The sequence below is a fragment of the Poecilia latipinna genome, unplaced genomic scaffold (assembly GCF_001443285.1).
Source record: "Poecilia latipinna isolate Pla-1442-1.1 unplaced genomic scaffold, P_latipinna-1.0 Scaffold340, whole genome shotgun sequence".
Taxonomy (NCBI): Eukaryota; Metazoa; Chordata; class Actinopteri; order Cyprinodontiformes; family Poeciliidae; genus Poecilia; species Poecilia latipinna.
The window spans coordinates 176359-200765 of record NW_015112956.1 but is presented as its reverse complement, the minus strand read 5'-3'; the positions used below and the strand labels follow the sequence as shown (position 1 = coordinate 200765).

Here is a 24407-nt window from a genome sequence, read left to right as displayed (position 1 = left end):
TTTTGATTAACTGATTAATAATTGGATAGCAGAAGGTGCTCAAATTTTTTTTTTTTTTTTTTTTTTTGCAGAATTTCACATTTGAAGAGTTATTAAATGCAAAATGTATGTATATATATTTTTTGGTGCAGCTTTCAGTAAATGGCCTTTTTTGAGTCTCTTTGCTCCAATTAACAATTAATCGATTACTAATTAAATTAATTGCTGATTATTCCAATAATCGATTAATTACAATTAATAGTTGTTTCTGTCAACAACTTTTTTCTTGTCCGTCTGAAACAGAGTAAATAGGGGTGAATAATAAACGCCACACTTTTTTTTCAGGAATTTTATAGACCTTTCACTTTATAATTGTGTGTGGCTTTCTCTTAAAGTATTGTGTGAAATCTGAATATGACACATAAACGTTAAAGTGCTCAAATGTGGAAAAAGTTCAAAGGATAGGACTATTTTTACACCACAGAGTATGAGAAACTTCGATTATATAGACCGCTACTGAAAAACCAAATTCCCTTTTCTTGGTTAAATGCAACAATCCCACCTTCAAATGAATCATGTTAGAAGATTTCATCTTTGATTTATAGCTGCACCGTATCCAACACCCTGAATGAAATGACTACCAGTCTGCGAGCCAAATGCTTCTGCTGCTGCTGCTGCTGCTGCTGCTGCTGCTGCTGCTGCTGGGAATTTCCGCTTCCAGACGACACCAGCCAAGAAAACATAAAAATAAACCGGCCACATGTTCGCTGGCTCTGTGTTATTGAAGGCGATCGGAGAATGGCATGTACTTTGCGAAGCTCTCAGGAGGATAGAATAGTATAACGCATCGTCTGATTGCCCGGGAATGATCCACTGCACTGCAGCGACTGTGTTTGTGGATGTTGCCATGAAATTGATTGAAGATGTTCTTTTATTTCAAAATAAAATCCTTAAGCTGCTTGGCTTCTTCGAGCCACAGGCTGTGTTAACACAAGCTTCAGACATGGAACAGCTTCATGGTGCCTTGCACAGGGAGGCATGTGAAGTGTCGAGACTCGCACCAGGACCTGAGCTTGTTGCTTTGTTGATGAAACAGAGTTTGGAAGGAGCCTTTAGTGTTTTGTTTTTCTCTCCAGAGGCCATCTGATTTATTTAACAAGCTTTGCAGAACACTGACTGACCGTAAATGGGCATAGTGGTCTGTGAGTTTTCCTCTCTCTCTCTTTCTCTTTTTTTTTTCTTTTGTAACCACTGTTGAGAAAGTTGTGCACTAATGTCATCAGAGGATGCTGTAGTCACAGCCTCAGATCGTTTGTTCTAGTTGTGACAGTTTGCATTTGTAACTGTCTTTCGTTTTGTTTCTTCTCTTCTCTTTTCTTTAAAGTCTGTTCCTACAATGAAAACATGGTGGTGGAAGCATCATGCTGGTGGAGACGCTTTTTTTTTTTTTAGCTTTCTTTTTGGGTTTCGCTTCTCAGAGACTTCAGACTGAGACAAAGGATGTTTACACACCTGATAGTTTTTGATAGACTCGGCTTGATTGGGGACCAAAGTTGCAACATTTGTCCCATTTTTAGCTGCGGTTCTCTTTGACACTCCGCTGCGTCAAACGAACCAAACACTTTTGAAAAACCTCTCTCACCAGTGGTGGCGCTGCAGCAAGAACCACTGAAGGAAATTACACAAAAACCTCTAAAGACAGAGGTTTTCTTCTTCTTCTATAAACAAAAGCGTTTACATTTTAGCGGCTCTAAAATGTAAACGCTTTGTCTTCGTTAAAAGACCACGAGTCATTTCTCCTGTTTCTGTGGTCGCATTTACCCAGAATGCCCTGCGCTGTAGTCCTGCTTCCTGCTTTTGGACGTGGCATATTTTCTTTGATGTGAGTTCATCCAGCCACATTTGTGTGGTTAGACACCTGTGTGTTCTTCATGGAGAGCCCTAACCACACAAGGAATTCGAGCATTTATTTCTCACCATGAAGCTGTCTGACAGCCTCAAACCAAACCAGATAACCTCTGACCTTTTGAGGTCATGTCGCTAATCCTCAATCACATGGCGACAGAGTCAGGCTTACTCTCCTCTGGTCTTTCAATAAAATGGATTCTCAATAGGAGCTTGGAAAAGCTTTGTCTCCAAACTCTTCATATGACCAGTGTGGGCAATATGGCCTTAAACGTCATTAACTTGAACTTATCAATTAAAAAGTCTGAATTCTTACAAGAAATTTATCACAGTAAATGTATTTATTTATTTCGAGCAGGTGATGGAGTCAAAACAGAAGGAAAAAAAATATATCTTGACATAATCTGTTTAAAAAGGTAGAAGATATGAGATCTGATGGTTTCTTCCCCCTCTCACACTCATCAAAATATACAATCATTTCAATCTCCCCAGGCCAAAGAAACCCTAAAAGTACTCTCACATCAAATGGCACTTAAATCTCTCATAACTGAATATACAGTCGTTTAGCACATTTTGTTTTTATAACATCTCAAATATTTTTGCCGTTTGTCTACTTGTTGGCTGAAATAGATGGTGGGAACTTAATCGAGCTTTGAATTTGTTTTACTGAAAAGCAGAAACTCTTGTCTTCACAGGGCTGGTTATATAACTGTTTAGGTGAACAAACGTGATGCTTTGCCCAGTAGAAATGCATCATAATCACGCAGCTTCAGCAAATCTTTGAGCTGGTAAACCAAACCTGCCCTCAAACCAGCATCTCAGTTCTTGAGGCTCAGGAGTTTTATGACCAAAATCACTCTAATCGTTAGGAAGTTTTCTTCTAAGACGAGGCAATGGCTTCGCCGGGGAAATCCTTCAGATAAATAAATCCCTTAGGTCGATCCTGACAGACGCCACATTGTGCCGTTTGGACTGAACGTTCTGTTCTCTGCGCTGTTTGTGGAAAACGTCTGTGTATCCCCGTTTTTGTTCCGTCGTGCGTTGCTGCAGCTTACATTTCATTATGCGGGATCTCCTGTGGAGTTGGGTCCCCGGCAGAGGGACACCACCTCACCCAGCGGAGCCTGGGGGCCTCGGCGAGGTGTAACCTGATAGTCCTGAGCAGCTTCCCAGAAATAACGAGAGCCAGAAAAGTTGGATTACGGTCGCAAACAGACAAAAGGGCGATAAAGTTGTTTGTCTCTGAGAGCTCTAACCTTTCTCTCTCTCTCCCTGAAACTTGCAGTGGTGGACAGGGCTACATGCATTAGCTCGGCGTTGCAGTAATGCGAAGCTGTGGGTGCTGAGGGGTTGTAAAGTTTGAGGCGAGCACTTTGATTTCCACTTTAGAGAGGAGGGCTCCTATATTGCTACATGGGGGCATTAAATGCAAAGTTTGGCTTGCTGTACGGAGGGGTTTTATTGGGGTGGAAATGCAGCTGCTGGGAAAGGGAGCAGGGGCGATCATCTGGAGAATTCACTTTAAAACTAAACGTACCAGCCAGGACGTCTGATTACGATCTGATTGCACTCATTAGAAATTTGTGGCGGAGTTCTGGTCTCTGGTTTATCTGCAAAATAGGAAGATACGAGGACCGCATTCATTTAGGAGATTATTCCAACCGCCCTACTGTGAGGGGTCGCTAATCGTTCATACTGGGAGCAGATTAATACTGAGATGGCACTTGAAACTGACATTAGCATCTTGCGTTAGCGATTAGCACAATTAGTGTTGCTAAACAGCAGCATCAATGTGCGTATTACAAAGAGAGTAGATTTAGAGGAGGCTGGCAAAATTTGCAAAGCCTTTCATGTTTACTGACGAAGTACGTAGACGTCGACACTGCAGCACGTTGTTTACAGATGGAGTTGATTATGGATCGATTTTTAAAGTTCATACATTAATAATGAAAGCCTGTGGTCACAAGATCATAATACGAAGGAAGCTGATAAAAAAGAAAACACAACTAATAGCAGCGGCGTTTCGTGGATCATTGACTCCAATTTGGTTGCGAGTCAGAACCAACAGTGGGCAGATTGTGGTACGGTGCGATTCACTGACAGACATTTTCCATTAAATTAATCATAATTTTCTGTCATTGCTTACGTCCTGGTGTACCACATCTGGGTTTTTATGGTGCAGAATTGAAACGCATATTTCACGCCAATGACATAAAAGTCGGATAAAATGCGGCATTTTTTGGGGGGGTGAATAGATCAGAATTGGGCCATTCAGAGTGCAGTAAAAAAAAAACGGTTGCATACGGGCAAAAAAAGCTAATTTGAGTTGCATTTCCATGCTGTGTGAATGTAGCCAGTAGCTCCTTTACATCTTTGTGCTTTTTCTGTCTTCATTTTAACGCCTCACTGAAACAAAAAAATAAAATCAGTCTTCCTTTCTCCAAACTTTTGAGCTTCCGGTCATCTGTCAGACGATCACCGGCTGATTTCTGCATCTTTTCCTCTGGTCTAGTGAAACACTGCGCCAACATTAGGCAGGCAGGGCAGTGAAATTCAGTCATTAACCCAGCAGAAAATGCTGTTTTCATGGAATTTATGAAAACAGCAACCGTTCTTTCTTTTTTTAATATATGTCACTTTTGTTAAAAATGTCTTCCCCTCGGGACTTGCGGAGTTGTGGCATCTCCTGCTGTGTTTGTTTTGAGCACAGAATTGGGGTGATTTTAAAGAGTGTGTGTGTGTTTGTGTCATGCTTCAGTGTGTAAGTATTGATATAAATTAGCAACTAATACATGGAGTCATTTATTTTGTATCCGCTCGCCCCCTCCGCCCCCCGTCGTTCGACGCCGCGATCCGTCATGTTCCCACCCTACACGCCCCCTGCGGTCATACACACGCAATCTTACACACAGCTGTCAACAACACTAACAGATGGGGCTCTGCTCTTGTGCTCTGCTGCTCGGGGGACAAACCACAGGCTCGCGCGCACACACACAACTGGGTGATGGGGGGCTGATCTGATGATATCAATTACCAGCAGTAATACTCGGTGTTTATTAGCTCAGGCCTCTCGTTTGGCGAGATGTGCGTGTTGGAGCTTTAGCTACCAGGGTTGTGGACATTCATTTGAAATGGCCAATAATAAGACAAACTAAAGCATTATTTCTTCGTATTGAGGCTTTAATTTCTTTAGCTGTTTTCCTGCGATGTGCAGTTTTCCTCAGCAACTATGTTTTTTAATTAGCCTCGTCTTTCACGCTCCTCCTGTTGCAGCATATGGCATTTTTTCCTTATTGATGAGGAGTCCCAATTAAGCCGGCTTCCTCATCAGTGGATCCTTGATCAGTGAAGCTGATAGCAGTGTTTTGATGGATCTCGATGATTTCCTTGTCATAATCCAACAGAGGGGTTCATCCATCACAACTCTGTAGCCTTTTTGTCCCCGTTACAAACCTAACAACGCCTCCCCACCCCCGCCTCGCCTCAGGGAATACGCTCACTCTAACGAACTACATTCAAACAGTTCATGCCAAACATCAGATAAGCTTGTTTTTTTTTCTTGTCAACAGATGAGCTTTTGCTGCTGACCTGTCTAAGCTAGCTTCTATGTTACACAAAGACAAAGCACACATGATTTCATCATTTTTGTTTTGTTTTGATCTGATGGTCTGATGCTGCAAAATGTAAACAATTTTAAGTGAAACAATTCTGGAAATCTATTGCTCATCTTTTAAGTCAGTATTATATGTGTGTTTTCTAAAAAGAAACTCTTTAATTGAGTCTTTTATAAGCCAACTTTATTCATAAAGCACCTCAAAGAGCTGCACAAGACAAGTAAAATTAAGCTGCAAGCAGCAAGAGCTAAATGAAAACATTCCCAGTGATATTGTGACATAAAAGCCTGACAGGAAAAAGGTTTTCAACTGGGTTTTACGGGCCTCTGCAGTCAGCAAAACAAAGTCTAAAGAGTCTCACAGCTTTGGAGCAACAGTTAGCTATTAACTTTTTACATAGAAAGACTGGGAACAGAAAAGTTAATGTTCTTTTAACTTTAAAAAAGAACAAATGAAATTTAAAGTTCGTTTCTGACATTGAATTGTCAGGATTTAATGGGCCCGATACTGAACCTTGTGGGACCCCAACATGTTCCACAATATGGAATCAGAGACAGAGTTGGGGAACTTGCTTGGAGGCTAATTCACCCAAACTACTGAGGAAGGATTGCATTTAATTAAAATACACTAATGGTTTTGATTTAATATGGCTGGTTTGAAACAAAGGTATAGAAAACCAAAGGCTGTACCTACATTGCAAGCCATAACTAAAAATCTGAATATGTTCAAATCAGTCTTGGCAAGTTGCAGCTTTACATTACCAGAGATCGGCCATAGAATACATTCTCAGCAGTGACTGCTATGCTGCCAACGATAAGAAAATGTCCAACTAAATCCAGAATCCAGCCTGTAACAAGTTCACAAATCCCCAAACTGCTGCTGGCCTCTGTACAACTCGGAGGCGTTAGACATGCTTCTGCTTCAGCAGAGATGAACGGTGCACTGTGACCCGTGTAGGAAGAGTTAAGCTGAGAATCTTTTTTGATGCGTCCACCCAAGTGACAGAACAAAAGCACGATGTAAAAAGGTCACTAAAAGGCCGAAGGACCTCAACGGGACATCCTCCATAATGTCATCTGTCCCTTATCTCACTCTTTCTTTATGTCTGTCTTTATAAAACCACCACTACAGAAAATAACTATGAAGTCTAAGGAAGTCCATCTTGCTAATCAGTCCTCATTATAAGATTACATAATCCTTCAGGAAAGTCTAATGGATACACAACAGATGTATGATTTCCTACCAGAAACATTGCACATGTGGCACATGTGGAGCAGGCGGTGGGAGGGAAACAAAGAAATCGGATCGGGGAGGGGGGGGGAGAAGAGAATAGGAATGAAAGCCCCAGATGGTGGCCAATTATGAGATGCTGGGAGTTAAAGTGAGAACAAAGGAGCTCATCACAGCCTGAGAAATGAAATGCTCTCCAGAGAGGGACGCCATGAATCTGGGTGTGCACTTACCACCACCCGTTTGTCACATGGAAGAGTCAGAGTTCAGACATAATTGCCTGAAGGGGGGTTTTCAGATGCTTGAACAGTGAACTGCATCCAGATATAATTGATAGGTGAACAAGAGAGGCTCTCAGTGTGACTAAAAGAGCTTCAGGTTTTTTTGTGTGTGTTGATGCCCATCGGGATCCGCTAGCTGTTTCTGAAGTGCTTTTCTTATTGTGTCACTTTTGTCATTTTTAACTTTCTTACCCAGATTTCCCAAACAAAGCCGTTCCTCTGCAAACAAAGAAAGGAATAACAGACAATGCATGTCAGTCTAATAATAATTCGTTCCATTTGACCATGTCCTCTGCGACAGCTTTTCTCGCTTTGTAACCTGCGACTTTGGGGGAGAAAATAAAATAAAAAACACTCCAGTTCAAGATCTTCTTCTCCTCTTGTTATTCCTCACACAAACTCATTCCTCGGCTGTCCTCAAGCTGTACAGTTATTGACAACAGATGACAAAAGAATCACCTCGTCTTTTCTCATCGCAGTCCCAGTTTGACTCTCAGAGGGACAAAGCTCATTTCATGCTGCAAACTGTCTGCCAGGACATTGTGAAGCTCCGTCCCATGGATTATCAGAGATTCTCCACAGCTCTGGCTCTGTTAAATCCCTCTTTGGTCAACACCCAGTTCTGCTTTGAGACCGGACCTTGGATCTATTACCACATCTACCTGGGGTTAATAGTTACAGTTAAAGTTGATGTTGGATCAATGCATAAAATCAAGATTGATTGGATAAAGATTTTGAAATGGTAAAAAATAATCCCAACAATAGGCAGAGTTTTGAGGAAGTGTTTAAACATCATTTAATTGGAATTTACTGTGACAACGAGAAATCAGAATTCCTATGATGATAAATAGGACTGTTGTAAAAGAATATTTTAGTAATCGAGTGCTCTATAGATCATTTCAGCGCTCTTCTTACCGTTCGCTCTTGTACTCCCAGCATCGCGCCACACAATTTAACAATGCTTATCTGTCCCCCAAAACCGGACAAATCTGGGAAAATTCAACATCTGCTTCTGACTTTGCACAACCTAATACTAAGAAAAAACAAGGTTGGGTTGTTTTTCACCCAGTGTTCACATAAAATCACCAATAGTGGCTAATCTAACTAGAAACTTTTCAGTCTCCTTGTAGAAATGCTGATCACAGCCTCTGTTTACATGATGGAAATATAAAAAAATAATATATGTGGATTAATTTAAGCAAGAAGGGCTTTACACTAGCTGTTGTAATTATGACTTATTTTATTTATTTATTTTTTTTTTCATTTCAAGGACAGATCTCTGTGGTAAACAGAAACGAGTTTCCAGTAAGGAGCAGATTTACATAAACAGCCCTGAGTGTCTCGCTGCCTTCTCTTTCCATAATCAGATTTCACATTACTTGCAGATTCTGGTCTCCACCACCAGCTTCAACTTGTTGTTTTTTCTTCTATTCCACCAAAACCCCAGTGGGACCAGAATACTTTCTTCCTCTTCCTCGTGTTGTTTTTGGCAACCTCCTGGCCAGTATTAAAGTAAGTGTGCCTTGGAGATGCGCTGTGTCCATGCTCCGAGAGCCTGGTCTGTCTTTTAAAGTGGTAAGGCAGCAGATCAGAGCCGTTCCTGGAGGAGTTGACATTTGTTCTTCAACTCTTTGTGAACCCACACAAACACACACACACACACACACACACACACACACACACACTACCTTGCAGAATGTGATGTGAAGCTTTTAATTCTGGTGATGTGTTCAGTCGTTTGTGGTTCCACACATCATCGTGTTGGAAAGGTGATCCTTTCTGAAATCTGTTTTTGGGGATGTGATGGAAAGGACACCACAAAGTATCAGCCATACACCGTGAATGTTAAAAAATTCACAAAAAATTGTATTCTATTTTATTGCAGCTATATTGTGCTTTTAAGAAAATTACTTCGATAAATAAACTTCTCTGTCTTCTTCAGCAATGTTTTGCAGTGCATACCCTTTATTTTTGGGAAGCCAGAGTCACCTGCAAAACATGACATATAAAACTTGTAAAGTAATCTTGAGTCATAACATTTAAGAGTGGTCACGGTACATTTTATGACTCCTTACATCTCGACTGCTGAGGAACATTTTTTTGCTGAATGTTTCCCCAGAAGCCTCACTAAGAGTTTACCAGGTAGTGCAGTGTGTCAGCGGGGTTACCGACATCCCACATCCCCCTACAGCCTTGATGAAATCTACAGCAGTTCAGATGTTACGACAGGGCGTCGCAATGGCTTGAACACCATAGCCGATTCTAATATTATCCATGTTCATGGTAAAAAGAAAGTGCATCCTCTATTAACTCCAACTACATGATCTGACCTACAACTCTGTTCAAAAATAAATCACACTGCACCATGCCATTATTTATTAAAGATGTTGCCAAAATGGAAAAGTTTATGACAACCTAAGTTGGCCCCAAAAGCCTTAAACATTAAGATGCCTCTTCAAGCATTTTCCCCAATTATTCTTAATACAGTTTTTTTTCTTCCTTTAGGTTATTTAAGGTCTGAAAACACAGTATACATGTGTCAGGTTTGTCATTTTCTGCAAATAAATGGTCAAAATGACAATTTTATCTTCAGTTAAAAAATATTTAATCAAAAGTGTGTAGAAAAATTCAGGATGTAATACTTGTTGTTTTCCTGTACTGTAAAATATTACATGCTGCTGATTTGAATAAATAGACTGATGACTCTGATTGGTATCCTAGACACAGAATCCTAATTGAGACATGCCGAGTTAAAATATAAAGATGTATCATACTAAGGTTTCTTAATGCCTGGATCAATATATCCGATGTTATACGATATATTGAGAATTTCTGGAAGTCTAATTCTCCAATAAGACCGTTTATTTGAAATGCGAGTTTCTTAGATCTCGTCTTTTTGTTCTCCACCATACGAACAGTGAGGTTCTTAATCAGTTACTGCAAAGCTTATTTCTGTGTTACTCTGTGGATAACTCCAGTGTTCATAAGCCCCCAGCCTAAAGCACGAACTCATGATAACTCCACAGGACAGAGAGAACAAAGTACAGACAGAGCAACTGACTGCTCATTAGTAATCTTTCCCAGGCTTTTAAGGTTCTTTAATTGAAGCCCCAAAGCCCTAAAATACAGTTTTTAGTCTCTTGACCCAACATTGACATTTAACCCTAGTGTGAGAAGAGGTTGATTCTTAGTTGTGGTATTTTAATTTGACATTTTGAAGGCCCAGTGTATATTGCACCATTAATAAAATACTTTGTTTACAGATTGATTGCTTAAGATCTCTGAATTCATGTTATTGTTGTTCCTCAGAGTTATTGCTGAGGGTACGATCCCAATTGACATCAAGCCGTTCATATGGCAGAAACTGTGAGCTGTGCCAGCCGTTTGATCCTGATTTATTACTTCCTGTCCCAAGGCAGGAGGTGGGGAGAAGGCCTGTTTCCTGTCCAACTGTGCAGACGTTAAGAACTGGTTCTGGTTTTCTAATCACTAAAGCTTGCATAAAATTATCTGGTCTGCTTCTAACTAAGGAATGTGAAAGCTACGTAGAATTACCAATATTCGGTTCCTATCAAATGTAGTCATACTCCTCTTAGTACGTGTGGTTGTGATGTTATGTGAGAGACCATTTTACAGCCAGCTCGACGCTTAAATTGTTTAGATCAAAGTCAATTCATGTGTTAGAAAAGCTTTATTTAGAATGGAGTCCTGTTTGTGAAGTTAGGGACCACAGCTGCTCACAAATAACTCAAATCTGCAAAGACTTGAGATCCAGTATAAGAACTCTCATAACTTTCTATGGCTAAAACTCCAAATATACCTTTAAAATGCATTAATACACAATTTATTAATGCATTTTATTAATGCATTAATAAAATGCATTAATCTACACTGCAAAAACACAAAATCTTACCAGGTGTTTTTGGTCTGGTTTCTAGCGCAAATAGTTTAATATAGATGCAATAAGACAAAACTAGCTTATAAGTAACTTTTCAACAAGATATTGGAGCTTATTTTAAGTGAATAACTTCATAGTATATGCTTGTTGTCATTTCATCAATATTAAGGAATTATTGACTTAAAACAAGCTCCTATATCATGTTACTTGTAAGTTAGTTTTGTCTTATTTCACGTGTACTGAGATATTTGCAATAGAAATTAGACCAAAATACTTGGTAAGATTTTGTGTTTTTGCAGCGGATGGTCTCTGGGGAACAGCCAATCAGCACCATGGAGAGTAAAAGATGCTCCAGGATTGGCTGCTTTCGGAAAAGCCAGCCACTGGTTTTTCAAGTATCATTATCTGTAGGTAATTCAGCTTCCCAATCTTTTGAATATTTTAGAAATTCTCTATGAAAATATCTGCAAATGATCGAGTTTTCGCACGTTCTACAGAAAAATCCGTGAATAGATAGTGGTCCACCTTCAACTGTATAATTGCATACCATTTTGTGTTGGTTTATCACAAAACCTCCTTATAAGGCACATTAAAGTTTAAGGTGATGAAATAAATACTTAAGTAAGGCATTAGAACGCTACTCCTTTAAAGCTGCTTTGGCATTTTGCTAAACATTTCCATAGATATTATTCGAAGTCATTCTGTGTGACCTTTACGTTGCGAGAGCTCAGTTTTTGGCTCAGTGATGACGGAAAGGTTAATGGGAGCTGCTCAAGTCTCTTCAGACTTGGAGTGAGGATCCAAGTTCAAGTCAGCAGTGAGGTCATGCAGCTGCACCACATCCACCCTTGGTGCTGACAAGTCAGGGATCACAGCAATTACACTTGATCTTCTTCAATATTACCAGCTCTTCTCTCTCTCTCTCTCTCTCTCTCTCTCTCTTTCTCTCTCCCCTCCCTCCCTCCCGAAAATATAACCCGTTAAAACGGCCTCTTCACTCCAGCTTTGATGCGAACTGCTGAAACGAAGCACGTAAAACGACCTTGGACACCAGTGCAGTTATCTGCAGCTCGTCGTGTTCCTCGGATGATGAATTGTCCGCTCGAAAGCAGCCTGTTGCATAACCGGCGTGTCGTGAATTCATCTGAGCAACCCGTTTTTTTAGTGGCTTTATTTTCCAAACCTGTCCCTGGCAGAACGCTGGAACGCATTGATCTGGTGGTGGGCGCCGGCTCGAGCGTGTACCTCTTCCCTCTGGTCTCCGGGCTCGCGTGGGTGTTTTGTGAAGGCGGGCACCTCAAAAGTCAATGTCTCGCAGTCGCAAATTGTTTGAATTATGCAATGTACGTTGTGTAATAGCCGGGAGAGGGATGTGTAACTCGCGTGTGGGTTCCAGGAGTTGGGGGGGGGGGGGAGATTTGTTTGGGTTGATAGCATCTCTTCCTCTTTGGGTCGTCTCCTCTTCCTCCCGTACGGACAGATAATGTTTCACTTAAACCTCACTAATCCTGCTACCTGGCATTAATCATTAGCAGGAAGCAGTTCAGTTTGGTTTCAGATTCGTCTCATTTTTGTGTGATTTACAGGAAGAGAAAAAGGAGGAGGACTGAGATCAATGCAGAGTAGAGAAGAAGAAGAAGAAGAAGAAGAAGAAGTCGAGAGAAGACTTGGAGTCAGAATAGTGAGGGAGAAAATGTTAAGCTCCTCTTTCAATCATTGCTGGGTGCTAAAGCTGAGGGTTTTATCGATTAAGCGATTGATTTTTCCGCTGGCACGTTAATGGATTGTTCACCTGCAAATGAGGTTTGACGGCAAAGTGATTTATTTTTTTCAAGGTCCTTTGTTTTTATTGGATACAGTGAGGAGGAGCGGGAGGGGGGAGGATGGATGTTTCCGTGACTGACCTGACCTGGTTTCACTGGAACACAAAAACGTTAGCGCTTATAAAACTATTCAGGACTTTTGGGGATTTCAAACACCGTTATGGTTTGGTTTTGATTTGTTTGGAAGCACAATGTTCTGACTGACTTTTATGTTGGAAAAACCCATGTGGGGGAAAATTTTAAGATTTAAGCATTCGCGTGCTTGTAGGCCAGTAAATTACACCTTTTTGTCATTTATATCAGACAAAACAAGCATAACAAACTGATGTCTGCTTGTTAATTAGTAATTCTTGACTAACCACCTCAGCCTTGCACAAAAATGTATTGGAAAATCAGGAGATTTTTTTGAAATTGCCATGTTTCCATCGAGCACATTTGGTTTTGTAATTCCAATTTGCGTAATTTTATGGTTGATGGAAACACAGGTAGTAAGTATTTCCAAACGGATCGATTTGCCGTGTTATTGAGTGATAAATGTACCAGCCTTCGCTTATCAAGCTGAAAGACAGAGTGTAGCAACAAGTGTGGGAGGGGCCACCCTGGCATTTTCTCAGGCACCATATTAGACAAACTTTGTACCTTAGCAACACTTTGTTGAAATAATTGGCTATATCTTGTTTGGAGGTTTGGAGGTAAACTAAAGCCTCAAAAATATTAAAGAATGTACGTTTTGAGTCCTGAGTTGAACACTAATGAAAGCTGCTCAGCTTTGCTTGTAGGCATTTTGCTTAGCTCTGAGGAAGCCTACCAGCTCCGGTCTGTCTGCTCAGCGCCTCCTCTCGATTACTCACATGGCTTCCTAGAAAGCCAAAGTGACTCTGCGTTGTTGTCGCCTTGAAATATTTAGACCATCCTACTTTTCTCTCTCACACTACTTCTTCTATGTTCCCAAGTTGCATAACCGCATCTCATGTCGTGTCACTCATGATCATGCTGTCACTTTTTCTTCTCTTAGTCCCACCGTGGCCCACCCCCTTCCTCTCGTGTAATCTTCCAGGTGGCTGCATCCAGTCAGCACACTTAAGATAAATTATTCAAGCAGGTCAGCAGCAGCTAAATCTTTTGAGGCTGCACTCTCTTCATCCCTGGAACTGGGTCACGATCCTTAGATGTAACGAAACCTCGTCCCGGTTTGTGATTGTGTTTAGTTTGTTTACATTACATGATGTTTTAAAGAATCACATAGATTGCATTCACAGGGTTCACACAATTGAGGCTGAATTAAGATTTTGGGTTTGTTTTTTTTTGCACGATCATTCATACTAATAGTTAAATATTTAAATGCGACTGCATTCAGATTCGTGTAAGATTTAGTACATTTGAAAGTGGCACAGATAAGATTTTTTTTCTACCTATTTAGTCAGAGTAGACTACTCATCACTGTGTTGTTCTCATTGATAAAGCATTACAAATATTTATATGAATTAGATGCATAGAGAAGTTGCCTGTTTTTTTGCTGCAGATGACATCACTCTTCAGTGTGGATCCTACTACTGAGTGAATAATTTTCAATGCCAGTGATGTATGTTACAGCAAAGTCGGAAGAGTTAGAAATAAGTTATTTTGAAATAAAGTTATATTTTCTATTACATGTCTACGGTTTGTTCAGACTGAGAGAGCGAGATTCGCAGCTGATAACAAGAAGGCTAAAACAAATTACAGCATCGTCTGTCAGCGAGTATTAAATTTATTACATTACAAATCACCAATTAAGAATATGTTAAAGACGAAGCTTTCTGTTTATAAAATGACATCAGTTTGATGGAACTTTTCAGGACGCTCATGAAATCAGTCATTTCCATTCACACACGCTGATGATGGCAAGCTACTGGATTGTAGCCACAGCTGCCCCAAAGCAGTCTGACAGAAACGAGGCTGCTATTTTGTGCCATTAGTCCTTAAAGCTAGATAACTCGCATTCTGTGAGTCATTTTAAATCAAGCCGTAGTCATGATTTAAAATATTCCATTCTGATTCAGGACCTTAACAGTCGCAGAGCGACTCTGTATCTGTAAGAACCTTTTTATATCGCACTCTAAAACAAAGTAGATCCTGTTAAAGAGTTATTCCATCTCTGACATACAGTTTATGTCAAATGATGTCATACGATGAGGATCATGTCCACTGGTGTTGCACTGAGTTTAATTCAGGGTCAACTTAAAGTTTTAGTTCTGCTCTGACAAGAGAACTGACTGTATTTTTGTTTGTCTCGTGCTCATAATGGCGTCTTTTCTAGCACACTGCCACTCAGCCTGAGAGCCACACAGTTTGCTTTCCATGCTAACTCGGGATCTAATCTTGCCTTCCTCCCGCCCCTGACACCATTTTGTTTTTTATTTTCTTCTCAACCGAAAATATTCTGGAAAAGACTTTCTTGCAGATGCTGTGTCTGACTTTTCTACAGGGTGAAATAAATGGAACAAATCTCACCCTTCTTGTTCGAGGAAACAGTCTTAAATCAAGATAAATATCACACAAGTATAAAATAAATAACAGAATCATTAAATGCACTTAACAGAACTGATGAATGGCTTAAAAGTCGTCGCTGTTAAAACAAACCGCTTCGGGTGTGCAGAGCGTGACCTCATTGTATAAACTGGGTTTTGTCATGCAGAACCCTGCAGAATTGCTCCTCTCACTGCTTGCTGTTGCATCAGGCTGCTTCTCAGCCTCTTTTCTTTTTTTTTCTTATCTCCTTCAGTCTATTTCACAGCTTTCATTAAACCATATTCACAACCGCCCCCCAAAACAAGAGAAAAACATTTCAGAAAAGTTTTATCTTCTCAAGTGGATTTTGAAGTGGATTTTAAATAACTTGTATTCTTTGACATCTTTTAGCGCTCTTTGCACTCTCTGCCCATGTTCATCACAGCCACACCCAACAACGGCTTCTCTTTACTCGTTTCCCCCCTCCTCCCCATCTTCTTACTTCCCCCTCAGCCTCCTTCTCCACTTTTGTTCTAATGTGCTTAATAAATGATGGAGCGGTTTATCAGAGGAGGATGCTCCCAGTGGCCAGGATGAAAGAGAAGCAGGAATAATCTTTAAAGCACCCCAAGGCTGTCAATTCCCACCCTGCCAAACCTTCCCCCCCTCCTCCTTCTGCACTCGCATTTAGCACTCTCGCTGCACCCTGAAAGATCCTCCCTCGAAAGCCCTCCCGACACACAGACCTCTCTCTCTCTCTCTCTTTTTTTTTTAACTCTTTCTCCCCTGCTTTCCTCTAAAGCTCCTGCAAAGGCAGCAGAAACAGATCAAAGAGCAGCAGTGGGTCATCCCCTGAACATGTTTATACAGATCAATCGGCTTTAACCTGATTGAGTGATGCGCTCAGAGTCGGGTTTGCAGCATTCACTCTCAGCCAATCCCTGTCCTCCTCAAGATGCACATGATTACCATGAAGCGCTTTGTCTTCAGTGATGAGTTTATCAAACACGCCTGAGGCATCTTTCCGTTTCTTTTCAATTTTGTCGTTTTTCAGTCCTACGGTCCCAAATGATTGTCTTTGTTCCCAGATAACTTCTTAAGGGATTTACGAGGACGAATGAACCCAAGAATATAAATGGATACTTATGTGTTCAGCAATAACTGGGAGTCACATATGACAACCTATGAAGTCAGAAGTTTATATTGGTCTTTTTCTGCTTCAGGTCAAGTCACCCTTCCGCCAATTTATATCCTAATTTTGTACCTAAACATGGATATTTTGTTTTGTCCTACTTCTGTTTTGTTCCAGTTTACAAACTATTACATTCCCATTTACTTGAACCATTGCATACCAGCTCTCATCAAGTTATCACTTTGTTTTGGTCCTATTTACCCAGAATGCCCCCCACTATAATCCACTTCCTGCTTTTGGATTGGTCTTTGGTCTACGTTGCATTCACACTCAGGCCGCACCAGAGTTCACTTCAGACAAACAGAGAGTTGGTAGATGGACCAGAGTTCACTTTTTTGGTCCAGATTAGAGTTTGCTTTCCCCAAATGAATCGGACTTATTCGACAAACAAGCTAGAGTTGGATTAAAGTGGACTGAGCAGGGCTAGTGTGAAAGCACCTCACTGGGTAAAATACCCAGCACCTTTCTGGATAACAAACCCAAAACGTCATAAAATGACTTATTTTGCCTATACTGAGCAAATGCTGTGTTAGTAGAAATTGAAAAAAGAAAAAAAAGGGTTCAGAATGAAGTCATCAGAAAAATGCCATTTGGCTTCAAAAGAAAAATCCATACAAATCCAATCTTAGAGGCTGTGAAGAGTTCAAAGCGTTCTGTATTAAAGGCACAGTGAGAGACATTGAGAGTATGAAATTCTCATCTTGCATTTTGCTAGTTTCTGGTAACGTCTCCTCACTTAGACCTTAACTTTTAAATTCACATTTTTCTTTTAGTTATTACTCGCATGATGATCTTATGGATTTCTAATTTTATTCAGGAGTAGAAAAAGTGGTTTTGCTGTATTCAGCTGTAAAAATGTTTCACCTAAAGAAAGCACTTCATGCACACCAGGACTACATATACAAAGAAAGAACTTCGTGTCCAATTTCTGATATTTTTGTAGACATTTTATCTGATTTATCTTAATTAATAAGATAATTAAGCATTCAAAAGATAAAACTGTATACATTTTTTTTCCTAGAACTCGGTAGGAGTCATAAATATTTGTGGTGGCAACTTCACAAAATGCGATTGAAAACAGTCGCTGTAATTAACAATTTTGCTATGATTTCAAAACAAAGATGAAAAGATAAAGGAAAAACTTTGTGCTTTGTTTTTGTAAGCCTAAACATGCTAATATTAAAGACAATTTACAAAGTATTTTACTCTAGCCATGATTTTTAGGTTTCATAATAATATCATAGTAAGTAGGGCCACAGGTATTAAGTGACATTTACTCAGAATAAAACTTGGGCACACATACAAGAAGGGGTTTTACAGAAAGTTCTTGTTTTTGATGCTGCAAAGAGATTAAAAACATTCTCTAGCGCAACAAAGCAGAAAACATTCAACCCAAGACTTATGAAACTGTACAGCTTACCTTTATTAAAACCTCTACGTCTGAGACAGGGAGCAGCTTTGCTGTGCTATATTCAGCCTTCCTGTTATCTGCTGAAATCCGATCTAGAAAATTTGACATGCCAAGATTTTTTAGATTTGAAGAGGTCCATCGTTGTGCTTCCTGTGACTTTATTATAAACACCACACTGAAAACAGCTATATTTTTGTGCTCTTCATTCAGTAAGCGCATTCACACAGAAGAGTATTGTCAGCACAACCTGGTTAGAGCTCAGTGTAGTTCTTCCACTGACTGGGAAGAAGACTGGATTTAAATTTTAAACTGAGTGAAGACCGGTCAGAGATCAACACCAGACTATTTTTCAGTGCGTCTGAAATCCCGGGTCATACCATGGGTAAACTGAAAACATTCCCAGGCAGCAGCTACACAATCCCAGGATGTTCAGCACTAAGGCAAAGAGCTCCCTGGCACTGAGACTGTCTATTGTTCATTGGGTGGTTTGCATCTGTTAAAAGGATCATACCTATATTTGAGGACTTCACATATGGAGGCTGGAGAATCACCAAACCAACAGCAGCATCCCAGTGCTGGTCTGGGAACAGCTGCATCCAGACGCAGCCTGCAAACATGGACCTGGTCCACCCGTGCCTGTGGTCATATAGTAGAACCACCCTGTCTATAATTACAACGCAGGGCTGAACCTGATGCCACAGCACAGGCGGCCAGGGATAAAAACCAACTGCTTATTCACATATAAGGGTTCTTTGCAATCTATTGTTTTTTTGTATTGGAGAAAAACTTTGCTGTTTACGTAGAGTATGACAAGCAGCAATAAGAATTAGAGAAAAGCCTTAGGCAGCTGCAACACAACACCAACACCAAACCATGCTCTAATAAAGAAAACATCTCATAGATCTAAGATTTGACTAATTACTCCACTCTATCTTTTATACGTCTCTCCATTCCCACAAGAACCTTCAGCCTTACCTCCCAGTTGGGTTCCCTCCTCTCATCTGTCGCCTTTTTATTGGTCCCATGTCTCCTGAGCTCAAGGCCCCTGAGCTATTCATCTCAAAGTGTTAATTTATCTCTGCAGTGGCTTAATATCTGTTCAAGGCCTTCTAGGGAAAAAAGGGTTCATTATTTGGCTCCACTTTATGCAATATAAACCAGCCCAGCGAACAGAACCTGGAAGCTGAATGTGCCAGGATTCTAGCAAATATTACCAAAGTACAGTAATATACTTTACTCTGATTTCCGGTGGCACGTCTGAAATAAAAGTAGGGGTGTTAGAGAGCTGTGTCAGATGAACTGTTGAACTACCAGCAGAGCTTTTTAAGATTTAACCCTGGATTCTGGGTTAACATGTCTGCTTGGGCTCTGTCTTATTTTTAATGTCTTAAATAAATGATGAGTTGACATTAGTGAGAGTGGGTATGTGACTGTGTAGTATCTGTTTGTGATCTGTGGGGGCAGATCACAAATGTCTCTGCTGAGTGGGTTTTGTTGATGTGATGGATAGTGAAGCATTGGACTCTGGTTGAACTGGTTGTACAGATGCCAGTTTCTGTCCCATTGTCAGCATGTGAATTGACACTCAGGCGTTTCTAGATGTTTAAAGTAGGGGAAAAATACGTTAGAGCCATTATAAAACCAGATCAACGTTTTGGCCTCAACTGCATAGTGTTGACTTTGCAGCAATCCCTCGACCTGATGGGCTACCAACAGCAGCTTTGTCCGATAGAGTTACTACTAAAAGCAGAAGAGTATTTTCAAATAGATTGTTCTTACCAGCGATATTTCTGTCCAATTTTCATATAAATTTTGAGCAAACTTTTAAAATGCCTCAATGTTTCCATCTACTGGTTCGGAGCAAATCAACGTAATTTAGCTGTGCCTGTAATAAACAGGAAGCGGCTCATCAGTCACGTAAGGTAAACGTTTGTTACGCCAGAACTTATTCAGCAAATGTGTACTCCACTTTAGCGCATGACCTTTTTTTTTTTGTTTTGTTTTGTTTTTTTGGAAAAGCCAAAAACTACCTCAAGCGAATGTAAAAACATTTTTGTGAAATTGAGGAAGTTACTTTGAATTTCATCGTTTCCATCAACCTTTTCTAAGGAAATACTTTCCTAAAGCAAAAATGTTTTATGGAAACATTATTTGTTAGCTATAGCTAACAGCAGTTTAAAAAAAACAAAAACAATTTGAACTGTGGACCAGTTCAAGATGAAGAATATACAAAAGATCATCTACCTATTAAAACTGTCAGTATTTATCTTCTGCTCTTACTATGCTCCTTGTATTACCACAATCTGTGTTTTCATACTTAAATCATAGAATGATTTAGTTTTGAAATGGTTCAGAAAAACATACCTGTACTGAAGTTTATTATTGTCTACCTCATATTCATGCTGTCGAACTGTGAACTGATGGAGGTGAAACCACCATCAGTTCCCCACTGATCTTACTGGTGAGCATTTTCTGTGTAATCCACTGAAGAACTCCATGTCTTTGCTCCTAAATGTGGTTCTAGCTGTTCTTTTTCTCGTTTCTTTCCTATATTACTCTGGTGAATGGCTGCTATAATAGCATGAACCACTTTCAAATAAAAACCCTTAAACATTTATGAGTTGCCATATACAAAGCTATTCCAGCGTTCCCATTCTCTCCCATCTTGCCCCGAAATATCTCCCCGATCTCCCTGTGGGGTTTTTCTTCTCCCATTTTCAAAACATGGTTTTCCCAGACATTCTTTCCAAGTTGTGACGCATGGAGTGTGTATGTCTCAAAGCTACGGACCCGGCGAGTTAAAAATAATCTGTGCTGAGGGGTTGGCTGAGGTCTGCTTCACAACAAAGCTCCACCTCCTCTCCTCCGCCTTCCCCTCCGGTCCGCGGAGTCAGACGTTCTCGCCGTGCCACTTGCCCTTTTCATCTGCTCACTGTTTTATCGTCACCGCAGAAGACACGCTAACCCACATGGTTTTATGCTAGGGTTTTGTACAGTCTGAGGTTATCCAACACGCCCTGTGATGACATAATGAGTCTGGTTCGGTACTGTAAGGATAACTACTGCTGACTGAATATTAAACTTAAACATTTCTTCTATTTTAGAGGGAGAATCGACTGAAAGAGACTCCAATGGTACTCTAAGATTAAATGATAACATACATCCCCTAGGTAAACAAAGCTGTTAGTGACTCATTCATTAAATGAAAGAAATTCTGTCTGTTTTTCTCTGCTTATCTGAGGCCCCTCTATGAATCAGTGAACGATCAGCGGGCAGATGTCTGCGCTGACGCCGAATCACAATCACCACAGCTTTAAAATGCATCCTTGCGTATATAACCTTTCCAAAGCTGAATATCTTTCCACTCTAATTCCAGCGGGTTGGGACACAGAAGACAGGGAGGGAGTTTGACAGGCACACACACGTTCCTTTGCTGTGTATCGATCCAATATGTAGAGGGATCCACGTATGAGCGGTCAGCTCGGCTTGTCCTGTCGAATAAACGTGAAGATTTGATCTCGCTGAATGTCTTTGACTGACTTTCCAGCGTCGACAGGCAGGCTTAGGGATTAGGGGAGAGGATTTTGGTGGAAAATGCATAATAGTCAGTGGCAAGACAAAAATAGAGATATGCCAAGGCAGGCACAGTAACAGGTGCACAGGGTGAAAGAGGTGGAACAGGGGATTAAGGAGAAGAGAAGGAAATGCATTTCTTATAGAAATGGACCTGTTAGAGATTTGTGGCTGATTTCTAATCTCCGGTTTCTGTATAGATTTTTTTTCCAGCTTCTCTATCCTGACCTGCCATTAATCTTTTTATATTCAGAACAGCAGAGGCAACGTCACACTGTGTGTATGAAAGGGCAGTCGCTCCAAAAACGGGCTTTACGAAGTTAAAAAATAATAATAAGCTATGAACATGTTGAGCACACACTTAGTTTCACTTGCCAACATGCTGGAAATATTTTTAAATCCAGCTTGTTCAATGACCGACAGCGATAGATATCGTAAAAGAACAAGACGGCTTTTTCTCTGTCCAGTCCAGGTCACTTTGCTTCTTCACTATAATGTTTGGTTACAAGCCGACATGTGGCTGACATCTTCCTTGTTGTGTGCAAAAACCTTCTTGTTATTTGTTGAAATTCTTGCTCTCTCTTGCTCATTCGCAGCCTGAATAAACCTCTCACGTGTCTTAATATATTACAAAAAGTTAAGTTTTCCTCTCAAGTTGCGTTTCACCACTCAGTTTCTTCTGACTTAATTTCTGAACATCTCACTGATACTGAAAATGGCTAACTTAGCGGATAGCATTGTGGTGTGTTGTGCTACTTACAACCTGTTCAGTTTAGCACAATTTCTGATTAGGAATAAATGTGTTACATGAGCATGAAAGCTAATGAAGTAGAAGCTAAAGCGCATATGAATTCAATGACATGCTAAAACCACAGCGCCATCTTGTGGCCTGGCATAACCACAGCTGACTAAACGTGGAACTTTTTCCCAATCAATATCCGAAAACCCTGGCAGCGGTTTTAACGCAGCCTTAAGAGTTTGGCTATAGATGAACTCCAGAGTTGTTTAGGATTAAGTTGCTTGTTGATTGTTTTTAATATTCATTGCCGTTTTTTCTCATCATATTATCCACTTCCTGTGCAGCTCTGGGAAAAGTTGACCAGGGGTCAAAGTACTGACCAAAACACAGCGCAACATTTACCCATCCCTCCCTCTCTCTCTCTTGCTCTCTCTCTTCTTCTCCTGTGTTTCTTTCTCTTTTCATTCCTCATTGACTGTTTGTCCACCCCTCCTCTCTCTGGAGGAGTGTCCATCCACATCTGGAGAGGCAGCTCTGCTCCTGGAGCTCATTCACCCCTCCTGCTCGGCTCCCTCTCTCCCTCCTCTCTCTCTCTGCCTCTCGGAGCGCTCGCTGCCTCCGTTTGCCGTGGTGGGAGTCAGATTGCACAGTGAGGAGATGCTGGCGGCTGACTGTGAAGCGAACTCGCAGAAGCAGGATCCTACCTGGACTTTTTATGAGGCTTGTCGGAGAGGTCATGGCAGCAACCAGCTCTCGTTCTGCTCTTCATCTTTTTCCTTTTTGAATTAAAAAGACTTTCTTTTCTTTCTTTTTTTTTATTCGTTGCTTCTCGGCTCTCCAGCACCTGGTCTAACCGTTACGGGTTACGTGGAGATCCTTCCTCCAAACCCCTGCCTTCTCCTCAAGCTCAACACTTCCTCCCACCTGCATTTTTGGAGGAAGGGGAGATTCGGCGGCTTTGGGATGACGGAGATCCTGGTGTCGGATGTAAACTTGAACTCTATGTGCGAGCGTCTGGAGCAGCAGTGCTGCGTGGACCAGAACCAGCACAATCTGTCCAGCCAGCCCCAGACCCCGGTGCTCAAGAGACACTCCAACACGGGGGCCAAGCTGTGGGGCCGCGTCCGCAGCAAGCTGCTGAGACAAAAGGTCTGACATGCGTACACAAGCTGCTTCCTTTCTGCTTTTTTTATCTTCTCTCTGCTGCATCTGTCCCGCTGCATTCATCACGGTGTCACTTCCATCTGTTAGTTCAGCGTCTCTTTTATTCTCAGCGCATATCTGTTTGCTCTGTCCAGTGGGGAGTTGACTCTTCTTATCTGATGGGTCTATATGTGATGGATGGTAGTGATGCTAATGCCGTGACCTGGTTAGAAAGCAAAGTTTTATTCGAGAGGATTGTTGCAGGAAATGGCTTCAGATGGATTTAATATCCGGTAAATGAGGGTTTGTGGAAGATGAATTTATTGCTCTCTGTAAGAGGAGGTATAATCACACTTTCTTGAGATGGAATACAATGTTAATGTTTCAAGACGCAGCACAGAAACCACGAGAGCTTATTATTATTTCCCTGGATTATACAATAATCTAATCAAGAATGGAAATCTCTGACTTTCTCATTTATCTAATCTTTCTACCACGATGAGCTCATCTCAGCCTCTTTTTTTTTTAACTCCCTCCAGTGTCTTTTGCCCCTTTAATTTCCTGCTGAAGACAAAACAAATGAGTGACTCGATGTGTCTGAGATGTTTTGTAGTCAAAACAGCTCCCTCCGCTGTTCATTTGAGATATTACCCTCAGGTTGAAGTGATGAAGTTAGTATTTTAATATTGTCTTTGACCGGCAGACGCAGAATTTGGCCTGATCCAATTTGTCTATAAAAGCTGTAAGAACATGTTCTTTAAAAAGTACTGAGTTCTAATGCTTTTGACATTTTCTTCAGGTATGTAATAATACCCATCTAAAACAGACATGAATGAATTTGATTTTTGACATTAGCGTGTCATGCTAGTAATTAGCTCAGTAAATAGCATTCTTAAAACAGCCATGTTTGTTTGTTTTCTTTGCCTTTGTCTTCCATGAATGGGTTTGAAAGTTCGTGGATATAAAAAGAGAAACTTTGAGGTAGTCTGTTTGGTCTTCCTGTTATTTGCTGAAGTCTTGCACTCTCTCGCTGTCACAGTATGATTTAAATTAAGACATGTCACTTTGCCTCCTCTGATATTGTTTTTCAACACCCCACTGATACAGACAGTAGATGACTTTGAGTCTTCTT

At 40.7% G+C, this 24407-nt stretch overlaps 1 protein-coding gene across 5 annotated transcripts in view; it reads left to right on the top strand.

The window, feature by feature from the left end:
* The window catches only part of abr (ABR activator of RhoGEF and GTPase), a 137857-nt gene that overhangs the window by 100862 nt on the left and 12588 nt on the right, over nt 1-24407 (top strand). Inside the window, exon 1 of one of the 5 annotated variants that reach the window (XM_015035619.1) lies at nt 22693-23281. The exons of the other annotated variants lie outside the window; for them this stretch is intronic. Coding sequence (XP_014891105.1) covers nt 23096-23281 — 186 coding nt within the window. The 5' untranslated portion in view covers nt 22693-23095. Of the gene's footprint in view, nt 1-22692; nt 23282-24407 lie in introns of those variants that run through there. 5 annotated transcript variants of the gene reach the window in all.